The sequence below is a fragment of the Danio rerio genome, chromosome 19 (genome assembly GCF_049306965.1).
Source record: "Danio rerio strain Tuebingen ecotype United States chromosome 19, GRCz12tu, whole genome shotgun sequence".
In the NCBI taxonomy this organism is placed as follows: domain Eukaryota; kingdom Metazoa; phylum Chordata; class Actinopteri; order Cypriniformes; family Danionidae; genus Danio; species Danio rerio.
The window spans coordinates 23104993-23123971 of NC_133194.1; the positions used below are offsets into that span (position 1 = coordinate 23104993).

At 35.0% G+C, this 18979-nt stretch overlaps 1 protein-coding gene across 3 annotated transcripts; it reads left to right on the forward strand.

Moving 5' to 3' along the window:
- The first annotated feature begins 3565 nt into the window (after window positions 1–3565).
- Window positions 3566–17271, forward strand: rab5aa (RAB5A, member RAS oncogene family, a). 3 transcript variants are annotated; one of them, XR_012394485.1, is made up of 6 exons: window positions 3566–3704; window positions 8464–8695; window positions 8771–9120; window positions 9175–12420; window positions 12497–12590; window positions 15623–16846. XR_012394485.1 is itself a non-coding variant. In NM_201485.1 (6 exon segments), coding segments are annotated over 5 exon segments (651 nt in total). In that variant the 5' UTR covers window positions 3577–3704; window positions 8464–8529; the 3' UTR covers window positions 15739–17271.
- The last annotated feature ends 1708 nt before the right edge of the window (window positions 17272–18979 follow it).

An 18979-nucleotide genomic window follows, 5' to 3' on the forward strand; every position in this document is an offset into this window, starting at 1 on the left:
AAGAAAGAAAGACAGACAGACAGACAGACAGACACAGACATACAGAAAGACAGACCCAGACATACAGAAAGACAGACAGACAGACAGACAGACAGACACAGACATACAGAAAGACAGACACAGACATACAGAAAGACAGACAGACAGACAGACACAGACATACAGAAAGACAGACAGATAGGTAATTCAAAGGGTTAAACTAGAACATCTCTAGTGAGATGTTCAGATATCACAACAATTTAAAAAGTCTCTTATTTTCAGTGGCTCAAATGTAACTTAACAAATAAATATAAACAGAAATAAAGATTTTTTTATATATTTAGTTGCAAAGTCTAGAAACCATTGGTAAAAAGTGTATATACAAATCTAAAAAAATTTGCCCAAAATTACAAACTACTGCAATACAAATGGCTCCAACAAATCTACTTTATCACGGTTAAACTGCATAAATTCAATCCAAATAATCCTGAGAGTTTTTTGAAATGCAAAGTAGTGGGTTTCCTTTGTCATTGTATTTTGGAGTGTATTGAGATTCAAAGGTTTTGAAAGGACTGCTAAATTATAAGTGTGAATGCGCCTTTAGTTGTTAAATTGTTTGTTTATATCACATAAACTTTGTGGTGAATACAAGCACAAACTATTTTAGTTTGCTCCAGGCTATTTTTGTTATTACTTTACAATGGAAAGAGACTTGAAAGAATCAATGGATTAAAGAAATGACCGGCCCTGCTTTAGTTAAAGGGAAAGTACAAGATTTTTATTAAATATGGACCCCCTTTTCTATTGTAGTAATCAAGTGGAACAGACAGCATTGGATATTTAAAATGTCAAACCTTATCTGTTAAATTATGCACTTGTATTCCAGCAGAACAATTATTTAATGAACAAATAACTAATTAGTGACCTTGGTCAAGAATCAGTATGCAAAATTGAAAGCTGTGTGAACTGGGCTGAACGATATATCACTTGAGGATCAATATCTCAATGTGTGTGTTTGCAAAAGTTACAGGATTAGATTATTTACAATATACAATTATTTGTACAATAATTATCAAGTTATTATATGTTTAATCATGTGTGAATGAGAGTGTATGGGTGTTTCCCAGTGATGGGTTGCAGCTGGAAGGGCATCCGCTGTGTAAAACATAAGTTGGTGCTTTATTCCACTGTGGTGACCCCTGATTAATACTGGGACTAAGCTGAAAAGAAAATGAATGAATGTTAAATTTTTATATTTGAATACTGTTAGGCCAAATTACCATATTTGTCCTCTGTTCTATTTATATATTATATAAATTATATATTCATATTTTAACTTTATCCTCTGTTCTATTTGAATATTATAGATCTCAAGCTCAATTCCTGGAGGGCCGCAGCTCTACACAGTTTTGCTCCAACCCTAATCAAACATAGCTGATGCAACTAATCAAGATGTTCAACACAGATACTATTCACCTTATTCTAAAATGCGGAAGTACGCCTGTTTTCGTGATTGTTTCAGAACTTCCGATTCAGTCGCCTATGGAAAAAATGACTAGGAATAATAAACGGCAGAAAATGGTCAAACTACTTACTCTGCAAACAAATGTTTGCATGACTATACAGACCAAGTAGAATAATGTAATAAGAAAATATCAGTTAGCAACATCAAAAAGTGAAACGAGCAGTTTTTAATGTCTAAAAATGAATGGAAGTGAATGAAACTGGAAGTCTCGAGCCAAAAAGATTCAAATGGCTGCGCCCGCTCGTCGGCAAAGAATAAGGTGAATTAAGCAGGTGTGAGTTGAAAAAGCTAAATATTACAATTTTAAGTAGTAATTTAATAGTAATAGTGACTTAGTGACAGTTAAAGCGAGTACGTCTCTAAGTGGTTCTATCACTATGTTTAATCCTTTCTGCGCAAGACTGCATGGTATAGTTCAGGGGTGTCCAAACTCAATCCTGGAGGGTTGGTGTCCTGCTGAGTTTAGATCCAACTTGCTTAAACACAGCTGCCAGGAAGTTTCCAGTAAATCTACCAAGAGCTTGATTAGCTAGTTTAGGTGTGTTTGATTAGGGTTGGAGCTAAACTCTCCAGGGCACCGGCCCTCCAGAACCGAGTTTGGACACCCCTGGTATAGATAATGCCACACACACTGTAAAGTGTTTTATATTGGTAGTTCATTTTGAAATAAAATTAGCTAAATGTTTGTTAAGATTTACACTTTTTGCTGGAGGAGACAGCTGTGCTGATGAGGTGAACGCCGTAAAAACCCCACTGCAGGTGGTGTTTATTAAAAAATTATAAACAAAAGACGAGGATTTCCCAGAGATGGGTTGCGGCTGGAAGGGCATCCGCTGCATAAAAACTTGCTGGATAAGTTGGCGGTTCATTTCGCTATGGCGACCCCAGATTAATAAAGGGACTAAGCCGACAAGAATATGATGATGATGATGAAAGACGAGGAGGAGCCAAATTCAGCTGCCATTTTCTTAGCAAATTTAAAAAGGACTGAGGTGATAATTTAATGTACAATTTATGAGCTAACCGCAAAAGTTTTAGGGGGGTTGAGTAGAAATATAAGGGGCTACAGCCCCCCTAAAATAGGCCTAGCAACGCCCATGGTTGGAGCAAAAACAATGCAGAGCCGCGGCTCTCCAGGAATGGAGTTTGAGACCATTGTTATATATGCTTAATTTATTCGATTTTATGCAGATGTAAGGCAAAGAAAAAGACTTCATCACCCTAGTCGATCTGAATTATTGAGATACAATTGAGATAAATTTTAATCTTTTAAAATGGAGCTCATCAAGCCATCTGGTGAAATTGTATTCATTGATTAATTTTTTCTTTCAGCTTAGTTCCTTTTTTAATCTGAGGTCGCCACAGCGGAATGAACTTATCCAGAATATGTTTTACGCAGCGGATGCCCTTCCAGCTGCAACCCATAACTGGGAAATATCCATACACTCTCTTTCACACACATACACTATAGCCAGTTTAGCTTGTTCAATTCACCTACACCGCATGTCTTTGGACTTGTGGGGGAAACTGAAGCACCTGGAGGAAACCTACGTGAACATGTGAAGAACATGCTAACTCCACTTAGAAATGCCAACTCACTCAGCCAAGGCTTGAACCAGCAACCTTCTTGCTGTGAGGCGTTTGTGCTACCCACTGCACCACCATGATGCCCGCCAATGAATTTATTTTGTATTTAAAAAATCTGTTACTGTGTTTATAACATTACATTCAATTTGAATTGCTTTTAGTTTGCATTCATAACCTCAAATACGCATGTGAATAACTTGAAGTCAATCCGAGTCCTTTCATATAGGCCTATAAACATTGAATTATATATACTTTTTTGTTTTTTTTTTAGATAGTAAGTTAGGCATATTATATTTAAAAAAATTAAACCGTCATGATGTTCCTTGTTTTAAACATAAACTGTACAACACATGTTTGACCAGACTGATTCGACCTGGAGGAAGCACGTCATTTCAGGGCGGAAGTGTCATCTGACGTGGCATGTTTGAGGGGCGGAAACGCTTGTTTGTGTTTTGGTTCTAAAGGGGAAGTTGCGAGAGAAAAGAAAGGAGGAGACTTGATCGGGGTTGGTAAAATTCCCTCTAACCGACCCCAATAATAAGGAAGACCTCTCAAAAATTTAATTACCCCGTCGTCGGAAATCAGTTCAAGCAACCTGTCGGCTGTCATTCAGGTAAAAAGACACCGAATACCTCCGCTCAATGCGCCGTTTACTGCTTTGGCGTATCCCTCAAGCTAGGTAGCCACTTTAGCTTGCTAGATGTCGACAAAATGTTACAGGCCCCTTGTCCTTAGTCTGACTTCTTAAGTCATCAGATCGGTTCTTTTCAGCCAAGTATATGCTTTATACGTAATATTTTTTTCTTAAAAGCTTGAATATATAGTCATCCTGCGTTGTTTGCTTAGCTGAAGCTTATGTCGAAATGCAGTTTGGCTCCAAACAGGGTGGGAATGCTGGAGTGAAAGTTGCTTATCGCTGTATTATATTCTCGTTATTAACTAATTCTTCTAGATTTATGGCCGATTACTGGAGTTCAACAGATTTGGCATCTGACCTGATGTGGGCTGTCTTTGCAAGGAACAAGACAGCTTGTTCCTTGGCTTGAAGCTTAGGGCTGTATTGAAAAACAGAGAGATTGTTTAAGTTGGGCGATTTAAAGTCTAATGTCGACTTGCTTTTTTTTTTACTTGAGGAAGCGATGTGATAAAACGGGTTTATTTTGAGTGGATGATTCATGGTCAGAATGACTGTGTCAACCTTCAACACAGAAATCACAGGTTTGTTTGTGTTAGGTCTGTCATTAAAATGACACTACAATCCTTCCAGAAGAAGCTGATTAAATTCTTACAGAGAAGATATGATTTTTGCAGTGTCATGCAAAAACTTCATCCAAACACTGTACTTTTTTCTTTCACTTTTGAGGTTTGTATGTTAGCAAGTAGCAATATTGTACTGGGAAAGTGTGAAACAACAAATGTGGTTGTTAAATCCGCTGCTATATATGTAACGTTAACAGCAAATCTACGCTGTTAAAACTGTATGATCATTCAGTCATGGCAACATATGTTTTTAAGTCAATTTAATGAATTTTAAGTTAAAAATATGCACAAAATTAGTTTAATTCAACTTAAAAATTTAGGGCAACCATGTAATTTTATTTAAAGTATGAATATACAACATTTTGACATGGTTTGGTTATCTTAAACCAGAAACGACAGGCCTGCTTCTCAAGGAATTAGTTTATGTCCTGTTATGCAGATAGAGATCCTGTTGTTAATCTGATGTCAGTGTGAAAGCAGATCTCGGTGTCTCTTATAGAAAGTTCAGCTTGTGATGCTGCAAACCCACATGGGCATTCTGTTTTTATGCTCTCCTATTTCACAACGGCAGTAATAGCGGAGTTTAGAAAGTGTTTTGAAGGCTCTTTTAGGCTTTTATTATTGACAGTTGGTGGATTTTTCTGTGGTTTTGTAACCCAAATATGTGTGCACTTAATTGGGAAGTGACATGTTTCTCCAGCTGCTGAATTGTTTCATTGAGCTAAATGGGCCTGCTTGTTGTGTCTGCTTAGTCAGGACATTCTATGCGAGAATGGGTTACCATGGCTACAGACATGTATTTCAGCTATGTAAATTATGTTCAATGAAGCAGTGGTTTTCTGTGTTTTTGTCTGTAGAAATAATATGTTGACTCAAAATATTATTGAAAAATTAAGGATGTTTGTAAGTCTTAAATCTAAAGAAAGTTTTGATATATTTGATAGGTTAAAGATTTGATAGTAAAGTGAGTTTATAAATATTTGATAATTTCACATTTTTATAGTAATATCAATATAATAATATAATAAAGTTGCTAAACTACTTATCATTTTAAGACATGTTAGATTTTATTGTTAGACCCTTTGAAAAATCAGCATATGTTTTGAGTAATTGTGTTATCTTTACTAGTGCAGAATTGTCAGTTGATAGCGTGCAATGTGTATTGAAGTAAAAGTTTTAGGTAATCTTTTTTTGACATTCAGAGAGATGCACATATTCTGTGGTACACCACCTGTTTATTGAATTAAACTATACATTAGAGCTGCACAATATATCGTTTCAGCATCGATATCGCAATGTGCGCATCTGCAATCTGAAATATAGTTGACCAGGAGCCACAGAACACATGTGATTTGTAGAGTTTGCATGTGTTTTTGAGGACCGTGACTGAGCATTTCAACAGAGTTTAGAACATTTCAGCACACACAATTAGATAACACATTATTTTGATGGTCCATTTAAGTATTATTTATTTATTTTTTATTGCAATAATAACAATACATTACAACAAATACAGATACAAAACTGAAAGAAGTATGGTACAATCAATAGAAATGTTATCCATTTAAGTATTAGTAGACTGTCTGCTTAATATCTATACTTACACTAACCTTAACCCCAACCTAACAAATCTACTTATAATCTAATGAGAATTAGTTAGCATGTAGATGCAATGTAACTTAAATTCAACAAATGGACTATCAAAATAAAGTGACCAAAAATGAAGAAGGTTTTCTTATATATATTTTTTATTTTATTTTTTTTCTAGTCCAAATCTCTACATTTCTAAACGAAAACAAGATTATTTTACTTACCACATTGGCAGATAACTTTGCCTGTTTTTAAGGGGAAAAAACTATTAATTTCTTCTGACGGTGAAAATAAAACAATTTTTATTTGATCTAAGAATTGTTAGATATCTGGACTAAAAACAGAACAAAGCAAAGGAAGAAAAGCATTTTTTTTTTTTGCATTGAAATGTTTTCTCTAGGATTTTTTCCAGCGGTGGCGACAGGCCTTTTTTTATACACAGATCTACCAACTACCTGTGGCGTTATTTCAATGACAAATGTTGTTTGTCGAGATCGCATTTATAGCCAACAAGCATGTAAATCTCTTTGCTTGTGTGCCGATTTCCTCTGCTCGTGCACAAAACTTCCTACACGCCCCTCAAACATATGCTGCTCAAGCACAAATCTTCTTGTGCGCTCTTAAATAAATGCTGCTAAAGTGCGATTTAGTGCGTTTATGTAATAAGTATGTCTCCAACATTGATTAGATTTGCTAGAAATATTTATGAATGTCTCAATAGACCTACGGAGCGGTATTAATGCGTCCTGAAGTAAAGTGAAAGGGCTACATCGTGTTTCCTGGCCTCACGCATTATGCACCCCCCAGTCAGTCAGTCAGCACCGTCAAATAGAGCTATTCAAACCTTCGTTTCAAATCGAAAAATTTATTGCAGAAAAATAAAATTTCGCGATATCGGATTTTTCCAATATCGTGCAGCCCTACTAATGTATAACATAATGTATATATATGTTTTATCATCTTATTGATTGAAAGAGTTGCAAGGCACAACAAAAAACACTACCCCAGTTGCTATGGCAGCACTCTTAGCAAGGAGATGAGAACTATATTAAAGATTGCAATTGTCAAGAATTACCACTCTCAGGACAGAAGCTGTGTCATAAGTTTTAAAGAGATCATTTGAGAATTATGAAATGCCCATTCTGACAATGTCATTCATGTTGGCAAATTAATGAAACTATTCATAAACACCGCAATACATATTAAGTAGATCAAAATCAAATTGATAAGCTAAGCAAGCAGGGACATTCTGAACATGAATGAAATACCGCTGAAGTAATTAGTTAACTAATTTATTAATACAGTTCTAAAAATATTGTTATTCAAATAGTCATTCTTTTTCTTTTGCAGTCATTCAAAGTAAGAGATATATTTATGAAATAAAATTAAACAACATACTTATTCTGACGTGCACTTGTTAAACTTATGTGTTATCATACTTGATGGTAAGTATTTATTTAAGTGATTTTGAAGAATAGATGCAAAGTGTAGATTTAAAATTATAATAATTAGAGTTTTATGTGTGCAGTGTCATCCTTGCATAGTCTTTCAATATGTCATTAAGTGATTTTTTTGCAATTCCAATAAGATGATATTGGTGTGCAAACTTGCTAAACTAAGTTTTAGTAGGTTTCTTCTTTAAAAAATGTATAATAGACCTTTTTTGCTTAGGATGTTAGGTTCTTTTTAGGACCTAACATCCTTTTTAGGATCTTTTAACATTCTAAGGTACATTTTACGATTGTGCAGCTTGCTTTGTGCAGTTTTGCAATAGACTTGTATTGTTTTATTCTGTATGAAGTAGTTCAATAAGCCTAAACTGGATCCTAACAAAAATTGTTTTACACACAAACAAATGAAATGTGTTTGAAAAAAGCCTTATATGCTCACTAAGGCTGCATTATTTGATCAGAAAGAAATACTGTACAAAGAAGAATATTGGTGTGTATTACAATTTTATACTTTTCTATTTGAAGATATAATAAAAAGTAATCTAATCATGTGTGGCATTTAAGCTGTATTTTGCAATTAAATGAGCAGCCATTATAGCAGTCTGTAGTGTCACATGATCTTATCTAATGTTTTTAGGGAAATGGTGATGGTTGTGTATCCTTACTAAATAATGTCAAAGGTGAAGAGGTGTTGAACAATAAACATTATATTGAATATTATTGGTTGTTTCATATCTAAAACTGTATAATTGGCTTCATTTTGTATGTTTGAATATAAATGGGAGTTCACTGTGACTTGTCACATTGTCATATGTTCAGCCGTAAAGTAGAAAGCATGACAGAGATGCGTAAATCAATTCAGTATTGAATCATCCAGTGTTTTTAAAGTGTCCAAACCGAAAATAGCTTTTGAGTTATTAGTCGCTATTGCTAAAACCAAGATTAGCGATTCCCTGTAAGTGAGCTCTGTATAGAGGAAAAAAGAGAAGAACGAATAGATCTTTGTCTGTAGTCAACATGAAAGTGCTCTTTTTCATTTCTCTTTTTCTGGTTACATGTCGAACTGTGCAGCCAGTACTGGGACAGCTCTCGGCGTGTGTGTGAGCACTCAAGAAGACGGGGTGATTGACAACTGTCATGGCCAATAGGGGAGGAGCAACACGCCCCAACGGGTCCAACGCGGGCAATAAGATCTGCCAGTTTAAACTGGTCTTGCTAGGAGAGTCAGCGGTGGGGAAGTCCAGCCTCGTTCTGCGCTTCGTCAAAGGGCAGTTTCACGAGTTTCAGGAAAGCACAATAGGAGGTAGGGGGTTTTGCTACTAAATTGGTATACACCCGCTTGCACATGTTCTCACCGACTTTTGAATATGGCTTCCAGCGGCCTTTCTTACACAGACACTGTGCTTGGATGACACGACGGTAAAGTTTGAGATCTGGGACACAGCTGGACAGGAGCGCTACCACAGTCTGGCCCCCATGTACTACAGAGGTGCCCAGGCCGCCATTGTAGTTTATGACATCACCAATGAGGTGAGTAGATTTGTTCAGTGGGCCTCATTCATGAAATGTTCCTAAATATAGGAGTATGTTAGGAGTGAATTCTGTATAACGCAGACCATTCTAAAAACACACACACACACACCTAGATTCACAAATGCTTTGTAAACATTAGATTTATTTGTTAAACGTGCCATTTGAGAATGCTTTCAGTGGGAAAGCATTTTTCCGGTTGAGATGCTTTGGTTACTATAATTTGGAATCTACGGCGGTATTGCATTCCAGCCTCATTATAAAAAGTATTACTGAATTAAAAAATGCAGGATCCGGTAATAATAAACTTCTTCTTGTTACTCAAGTAAAGTTAGGTAGGCCTATTGCGATAGTCAATATATTGACTTATCGTGCAAAATAAATAAACGAGGGTGGTTAAAATTGGAGGCACAATATATTGTCTATTAAATATAGAGAAATGTAAGAAAATCCAACATGATATTGAAGTCAAATACTGGCATTTATTTGTCAGGTTTGGCAACCAAAATCCAACATTTGATAGACATCATAGTGGTAACATCCACACTACCTCAAGCTGTAACATCATTAGATATTGATATATGGTTGATTTTAGGTTAGATGTTTTCTAATTCCATAGACGATGGTCTATAGATACTGCACTAAAAATGTACTTAAAATAATGTAAAAGTACACACACAGTCCCGAGAAGAAATACTCAATTACAGTAGTTTGAGTATTAGTAATTTGTTACTTAATGACTTTAAGCTTGTTAATGTGAACAAGCCAATATGTCAAAATTGTTTCATAACAATGGCTACGAAAAAAGGCAACACAACTAACCTTAAATCACACATGACACATAACCACTTGATGTATATTTTCAATATGGGAACAACAACTGCAGTTGGTACTGAAGGAGGGGTCTTCCAGCCAGTATAATGCAACTGTAATGGATGCATTTAACCTGCCAGTGCGAATATAAACGTGACAGCGTGAGGTGATGCACACTCACAGACAGGTAACTTACTATATAGACCATTTCAATATGGCAATATCATTGTTCCATTAACAGTTCTTGCTTGTCGTCAAACAATTTCAGAACTGTAGCAAAAGGTGATTCAATCATAACTAATGTTAACACAGCTGTCTTTGAAAAAAATTATCAATATCTGGAGCTTTCTGTATTCTTAGAAGCTATGGAAATTTAAAATTTATAACAGGAAGTACAGTAGGACTATTGTTATTGTTTACACCCCTCAAATGGTCTGTAACTAAAGAGATGCAGCTGTTAAACATGGTCGAAAAAACTGCGATTAAAAATATGTGCGCAAACCTTTAACAAATGGTCCTGTCTCGGAAATCAAAAAATGCCCTTTAAAGGTGCCTGAGATTATCTAAAAGTGTAAGTTTGACATGTTATTTTATTCTTACATTTTTTTTTATTAGCGTCTATTATCTATTATTAATTATTTGTTTTAAGATAGTTTTTTCATGTTCCAATTTTAAATGTCTAAATATTCTTAAAAATAAAAAATTATTTGATCTTTGAAACAGTGTACCTGAATTATTCCACTTATGTTGTAAAAAATATATATTTTTATTAGTGATATAAGTAATATGCACAATTAATTTGGGTGCAATATATTGCCAAGAAAAAACTGATATTGTGACAGCCCTATAGATAGTTAAAAAGGGACATGAACATAGTTTTTACCCAGCTCTATAGCTAGATAAAAAAGCACAAAAAGGCCCACAGCCTGGAGCCCAAGACCAGTTACTTAGTCTGGAGTCTGGTCAGTGCCTGGATGGAAGACCACATGGGAAAACTAGTTTGCTGTTGGAAGTGGTGTCAGTGAGACTAACAGGAACCTGCAGTCTGTGTCCTCATAACAGGGGCAACAAAAAATGCAACACAACTAACCTTAAATCATATGGAAACAACAACTGCAATCGGTACTATAGAGAGGGGTCTTCCAGCCAGTTAACTATAATGGATGCATTTATACGCCAGGGCACATATAAACGTGACAGCGTGAAATGGCACACACTCACAGACAGGTAACTCACTATATAGCTAAAGAGATGCAGCTGTTATGCTTGAAAAAAAGCAGCATTTAAAAAAAAATACGCTGCAAACCTTCAACAAACAGTCCTGTCTCTGACTCTCTGCCTGACTATTAAAAGAGCCTGTAAAGGCGCCTGAATCTACTTTTGACTTAAACATGTTATTTTGTTCTTACACTTTTTGTTAGCATTTATTATTTATTTGTTTTTTTTTTCATGTTCCAGTTTCAAATGTGTAAATATTCTTAAAAATAAAAGATTCTTTGAAACAGTGTACCTGAATTATTACACTTACAGTTGAAGTCAGAATTATTAGCCCCCCCTGAACTGTTAGACCGCTTGTTTATTTTTTCCCCAATTTCTGTTTAACGGAGAGAAGATTTGTTTCAACATATTTCTGAACATAATAATTTTCATAACTCATTTCTAATAACTGATTTATTTTATCTTTGCCATAATGACAGTAAATAATATTTTACTAGATTTTTTTCAGGACACTTCTATACAGCTTAAAGTGACATTTAAAGGCTTAACTAGATTTATAAAGTTAACTAGGCAGGTTAGGGTAATTAGGCAAGTTATTGTATAACGATGGTTTGTTCTGAAGACAGTCAAGAAAAAAATATAGCTTAAAGGCTAATAATTTTGTCTGTAAACTGGTGTTTAAAAAATAAAAAAACTGCTTTTATTCTAGCCGAAATAAAACAGGTAAGACTTTCTCCAGAAGAAAAAATATTATCAGACATACTGTGAAAATTCCCTTGCTCTGTAAACATCATTTGGAAAATATTTTAAAAGGAAGAAAAAAATTCATAGGGGCCTAATAATTTTGACTTCAACTGTATGTTGTAAAAATTATTTTTTTGTTAGTGATATAAGTTATAAAGTAGTAGTTATATCGTTTATCGCAATTAATGTGGGTGTAATATATTGCCCAGCAAAAAAAACTACAACTGTTGTGGCAGCCCTATAGCTGGGTAAAAAGTGACATGAACACTGTTTTTTCCAAAGTTTAAATGGTTATCTGCACTCGGCTATATAAATAAAGGACAAATGAACTTGTACATTTTTTTAGGGCAGTCCCTCATAATTATAATGTTTTATGAATATTTTCAAATTTACATTACTTTTTTGCAAACATTTCTTTTGGAACATACAATCATGATACATTTATATACGACTAGCTTTCTGAAGTATTTACACAAAAACTTGTTCTGCTTGTATCATGACTGAGGCCCAGCATCTCCATTAAAAATAGTTCAGTTTTATGACCAACTTTTTTGTCGTTTTGCTTCTGTCATTGTGCCATCTGCTTTTACCACCTTGAAGGAGTCATTTGCAAGAGCAAAGAACTGGGTTAAAGAGCTTCAGAGGCAGGCTAGCCCAAACATTGTCATCGCTCTGTCTGGGAACAAGGCTGACCTTGCCAACAAGAGAGCTGTGGACTTCCAGGTATTTTTAACTTCATGATCATCTGTGTGTGTCCATAACTGCGTCCTTCACGAGCTGATTTATTTTTTTTCTACAGGATGCTCAGTCTTATGCAGATGACAACAGTTTGCTGTTCATGGAGACGTCAGCAAAAACCTCCATGAACGTGAACGAGATCTTCATGGCCATTGGTAAGGTTTTATATCATACAGACTAAATCATCATTATTGATTGTTACTGTCTACACCTGGTTTTACAGGGATAGTTCACCCAAAATGATAAAAATAGTATCATCAGTTACCTTTGCTTGTTCTAAACCTCTAAGTTTATTTTTTTCTGTTCAACACAAAAGTAAATATTTTGAAAAATTATGGTTGCCTGGACCCATTGACTTGCAAGAGTGGTGCCAGTAATCCTTCAATAGGGGTTGAATGACTTCAGATTTTTGAAAGTTGTCTTTTATGTTATTATAGTCGATTCGACGTCAACTAGGTGCTTGTGACGTCATCAATAAAACACAAGGTGCAAATATTTTGCAACACACCACAATTTCCTATTTATTTGCTGGAAATACATATACACTTGCTGTTTGACAGCTCATAACACATTGCAAAATCAATTTAACATTACGAATGACTAATTTTAATGGAAAATGAATGCCTCAACACTTCAATTTCATTAATAGTGCAACATTAGCACAGGCTAATTTTAGTGTAAAATAAATCCAGTCAACACATTGGTCTTGGCATGTACTGCAAAAAAAGGTAACAATAACATATATTTAGTGCAAAAGCAATGCGTACATCGAACACACAACAAAACATTGAACACCAATTCATGGCAAGTTATTTTATAACAACAAAACGCATAAAAAACAAAGCCAAACACACCGGCTCTCAAATAAAGCATGAAAGACAAAGGCACCGACTCTGTCAGAGACCTCCTCAGATGGAGATTTTACCGTTTTGATGTGCAGGTCAAAAAGCTGCTAAAAATCTTGCTCACGTCTTTGTCATGGTAACTGCTCATCTTGGTTATCAGAAATCTCCTCACACTGCATGTCTTTTCACACTCACCTGGGATAATGTTTGCTGCACCAACACGCTTGATCGTTTCCCAGTTCATTCACAAAACATGTCAGTGGCATCACAGAGGACCACAGCCAATTCCATTACTTTTCCAGTGTTGCATAAACATGATTGGCTATCATCTGCTCGTGGGTAATTTGCATGGCTGGATTTAACAGACTGACACCTGTTTGATGATTTAAATTTCTCTCAAAGGTTATGTGAATCATTGACTACAATTACATGGACTCCAATAATTCGATTGTAATGCGATTAAGGCAGTACTGTGATTAAGAGTTAACCATGTAAACAGCGATTTTTAATTAATTTAATAAGATTAAGGTCATAATCAAACTAAAGAGAAATCGAATTAAGACGTGTGGTGTATGCTTATTTTAGTCACATTATTGAAGTATAGTACCCCCCCCCCACCCCACTCAGCATGCGGTATGAACTTCTATTAAAACAACAGTCTTCCAGCAGTTTATAGTTGCATCCAATATCTCGTTTGTCACGGAGGGCGTGCATAAAATTTTTGTGAATGAAATTGAAAGTGCCAAACTGCTGTTAAAGTCCACAAATTAAAAATGAAGCACCCAAAATTACATGAAACTCCGGAGGAAATGCGATAGCAGGGTGACGCAATCAAATTATGTGCTACAATGAGTAAAACAGGATGGTGAAAGGAACATTCAAAAAGCAACTCATGTAAACACCTTAGTCTTATTATTCTCTTAATTAGATAGCAAATAATTTGATTACTGATGTCCATGTAAGCCTAGTCATTGACGCTGACATAAGAAATTATTTAAATTTATTGCAATTATCCGAGGGCAGTTTCATTCATTGAACCTACATTTGTGTGTAAGGCTGAATGTAGTTCAGATCAAAAACCACGTGATTTGCGTATCACAAATAGTGCAACCCCTACCCTTCAATATATCTTCTTTTGTGTTCAACAGAAGAAATAAACTATTAAAGTTTTAAAACAACATGAGGGAGAGTAATTTAAAAAATTGTGTAAACTAACTCTTTAAGATATTTTTTCAATTTTCTGAACAGAGGTGGTTAAATCTAGATGTAAACAGGTTCTAAAATGTTTTGCGCTTGTCCACTTTTAACTACTAACAGATATATTTAAACTGCATTTAACTGGATTGCTTTTGAAGTGTAATAGACACTAATGTGGTCTAAAGACCAGAAAAGACCACCTACTTTCAGTAGTCTATTTTGATTTGTAGACATTATGGGATGTTTTGTTTGGAACATTCTTGACGAGAAAGGATTTAACATTACTGCCTCACTCCTTGTGATGCATCTAACACCAAGTTTAAACATATAAGTTCTTTATCAAATCTTGTAAATTCAACCTTCTGTTTTTGTGTTTTTAATGCTTTGTTGTCTAGATGTTTTATCATTATTTTTATTAAACTGGAAGTTTCTGTGACTTTTATTTGTACTTCCAAGTGAAACAGAATGTTGAATAGGTGGCGGGGCTTTCTTTTTGCACATCAATCCGTCAAAACAAACTAACAGTAGAAAGAGGCATGGTTAAGAATATTGCGACTAAAGTCTGACATCAAAAGAGAAGGACCACCATGCACAACATTAAAGCAAATGGTCAGATTTAATTGAAAATTACCTAAACACAATTTTTTAAAAGTCTGATACCTTGCACTTAATTGTTCACCTAAAGAATAGCAATATGTGCTTGCAAAATAAACCTTTATTGAAATAAAATAAACGCATATCACTCTCTCTCTCCACTCCACCGGTGTGTGGTGAGTGCACTGCCACCATTTTCCTGTGGCTGCTGTCTCATCATTCATGTAGATGCTGCACACTGGTGGTGGTGGTGTGGAGAGAGAGATTGTGATGCACTTTGGTTGTATGACCATACATGAAAAATGCGCTATATAAATACACATTACAATATATTTTGCTGTTTTCATGGAAGTTTGTTATGTTGATGGATTTTGATAATGCATGTGTATGCAACATGTTACTTAATGAGTCTGATGAGGATGATAAATGTTTATTGATGACCAAATTAGCTTTAGAATGACGGTTAATGTCGTTTTTTTTTTAAAGGAAGAAAATCACTAAGTTTTTTTTTTCATGGGTTAATTGTTTTTCTTTTTTTTGTATTTCAACAGCGAAAAAGTTGCCTAAGAGTGAGCCCCAAGCTGCCGGAGCCAACAGCGGGCGGAGTAGGGGTGTGGACCTCACAGAGACAGCCCAACCCACTAAAGCCCCCTGCTGCAGCAACTAACGCAAAACAAAAATCCCCGTCCCCTCACCAAACTCTGTTACCGCAACGACTAACGCAAGGTCCTGCCCTCCAACTATGGTTTTGACTAACTAATGAAATGCCTCCGCTTCCCCCATTTTCCATCACTCTCTCTTACGCTGTAACAAAGCTCAGCCCCGCCCATGTATCTGCGGTGTTTTTGTTTGGTTGTTTTTCTGTAAAGACCCAGGCCTCTTACTGTATCCATGCTTAAGGTCATGCCTTGTCTCCAAACTGTAATATTTGCCATAACAAAAAGAAAACAAACAAACAAACAAAATCTGCCTGGACGAAAAGGGGTGGGGCCTCTGCAATAGTTCACCTGCCCTATCATAATTCAGAACTTTCCCAAATCTCTTTCCACATCCTTTTTTTTTATTATGACTTTGTTTTATAGAAATCTTTCAGAATAATGGATGCATGTATCACTACAGAGCCTGAAAAAAGGTCAATCAGAGTTTTAACTTTCTCCAGCAGCACACATAGTGAGAGAGGACAAATTAACCCACCCCTTTTTTGCTCCACCCCATCCCCGCTCTTTCCCTCTCGCTCTCATTCTGGATGTCCCAGTGGCTCTGTTTAGTGGCTGACTGCCCACTTCCTAAGGCTGCGCCAACAACAAAAAGCCCACCTCCTTCTTAACCACACACACGCGCGCGCACACACATACATCCAAGATCCTGCCTCCTTGTTATTCTCTCACCAGTTAGCAAGCCTTCACTTTTTTCAGCATTATTGGCAACTAAGTGAATATGCGGCTGCGCTTTCACTCGCCCTGCACATGGACTTAGATATTCATTTAGTAAAGTTTCCACGTCACAAACATGCACCATTACACTCACTCTCTTCTGGTTTTAACTCACCCAGGTGTTTCTTACTCCATGCCTTGCACTAATTTTTTTTTTTGGTCTTGATATTATCTCTTGCAAGTACAGCCAGAGTGATATAAATATATATAAATAATTTACTGTAAATAGGGTGTTGCAATGTATTCGTCTTTTCCATTTACTGTTGCAGGACTAATGCTCGATAGGGAGTTAGATAATCATTTAAAAAAACAAAATGGCAAAAAAAAAAAAAAAAAACACAACTGTACAGTAACCAGGAATCGCTTTGATATAGGGGGTTGTTTCTTTTTCACAAAATGGTTAAATTATAATCAATGGTGGTCTTATAAAAATGTATGTAGTGTTATTAACAAACAAAAAAAAAGCTTTTCTTTAGTGGTCTGTTTTGTAATTTTCATGAGAAAGCAAAAACATTGTCCATGTTTTTGTCACTAACTGTCCACAAATGATGATGGCTCTTCCTCTGCTTTTGTTTCTTCCCAGTATCGGACAGCACATCCACTTTTAACATTGTCAATTCCCCCTACCCTTCAGGATACTGGTACCACATCAATTCGCTGCTATGTTCAATTTTTGTCTTCTTTTTTTAAGCATTTCCCCTTTGAGACAAAATGCAGTCATCTAACTATTACTGTTAATGTATCAAATAAATTTCTTATAAATGGTATTGATAATATTGTGTGTTCAGAGGGCCAAATTAACTACTAGTCTTATGGGATTCCCATCGCAGTGCGGATTCTTGTGTAATAGCGTTTGTTTGTGATAATGACACATAATAAGTAAATTGTACCTTGAGTCACAACACTTATTTGTTTGCTTATAAAGGACTGATTGCTGATTTTATGCTATGATGAGTGATTACGGATAAGCTTTATTCTGCAAAGTGTACTAATGTGAACCTGCCTGTTTAATGAATGCCTGTCGTAATTATTTTTGCTGAAAGGTGATCAGTGTTAGTTTCAGTAGTATTTATGCACTATTCAATAATAAGTTGAATGTTTTGTGATTTGTACATACATACGCATGCAGTTAAAGTCAGAATCATTAGCCCCCCGTATATATTTTCCCCCCAATTTCTGTTTAACGTAAAGATTTTTTTAAACACATTTTTAAACCATTCTTTTAATAACTCATTTCTATTAACCGATTTATTTTGTTTACCATGGTGACAGTACATAATATTTTACTAGATATTTTTTGAGATGCCAGTATTCAGCTTAAAGGCCGATTTGAAGGCTTAACTAGGTTAATTAGGGTAACTAGGCAGGATAGGGTAATTAGGAAAGTCATTGTATAAAAGTTGTTTGTTCTGTAGACAATCAAAAAATATATAGCTTAAAGGGGCTAATAAAATTTACCTTAGTTATTTTTTTAAATGTAAAACTATTTTTATTCTAGCCAAACTAAAACAAATAAGACTTTCTCCAGGAGAAAAAATATTATCGGAAATACTGTGAAAATTTCCTTACTCTGGTAAACATCGTTTTAGAAATATTTAAAAAAAAGAAAAAAAAATCAACTTCAACTGTAGATACGCATGTATGAAAACAATTAACAGACTACTTAAAAATTCTCAGCTTCTCTGGATTTACTAGATTAATTATTGATGGTATAAGTGACATGCTTATATTAGTTTTATTCTATAAAAGGCTGCAAAAATATCTTTTAAATTTTAAGTAATATATTGCCCCTTTGTGTTTTGAAATCAAGCACTAAAATATGATTTTTTTTCTCTCTTACACATTGTTAAAACATTGGTACTTCGTTGTCTAAAAAGGAATTGAAACTTATCAGAAGTCATGGCACCTTTTTGCTATTTTATATAAATAATAATATTAATTGCAACATAAAATTCTGTAGATCACAACATTTATTTTTTAATTCAGAAGAAGTGTCATCTAGGCATGGGCCGGTATAAGATTCTGATGGTATGATAACCTTGGATAATAATATCACGGTATTGTGCTGTAAAATATATTCTTTTCAAAAGTCTGTGTATAAAAAAAAAGCTTTTTCCCCTTTAAACACAATACATTTTATTTTGAGAAACATTTCCGAAATATTTTAACATTAAACATGTCAAGCTAAATAATTAAAATATATATTTGACTTCTGGTGTCTTTATACGTTTCTTTACAATTTAAAATGTTATTTTTGGATTTTTTTTTTGCTGGAGATACTGTTGTCCTAAAAACAAAGACCAAAAAAAAAAAAAATCACACGTACACTTACACGTACCTTAGGAATGGTATAGCAGAAAATTTTAGCAGTTTTAAAACTTTGACTTTTCCAAACTCCGGTATACCTTGAAAACGGTTATCGTCCCATGCCTAGTGTCATCAATTGTTTACAGAATAAAAGATAAATTACGTTAT

Bases quoted from the DNA above. Each gene is read 5' to 3' on its own strand.
- rab5aa (XM_073930594.1), top strand. From the start codon at position 8,530: ATGGCCAATAGGGGAGGAGCAACACGCCCCAACGGGTCCAACGCGGGC. The intron at 8,696-8,770 runs GTAGGGGGTTTT...TATGGCTTCCAG, and splicing joins TCAGGAAAGCACAATAGGAG to CGGCCTTTCTTACACAGACA. The intron at 12,421-12,496 runs GTATTTTTAACT...TTTTTTCTACAG, and splicing joins AGAGAGCTGTGGACTTCCAG to GATGCTCAGTCTTATGCAGA.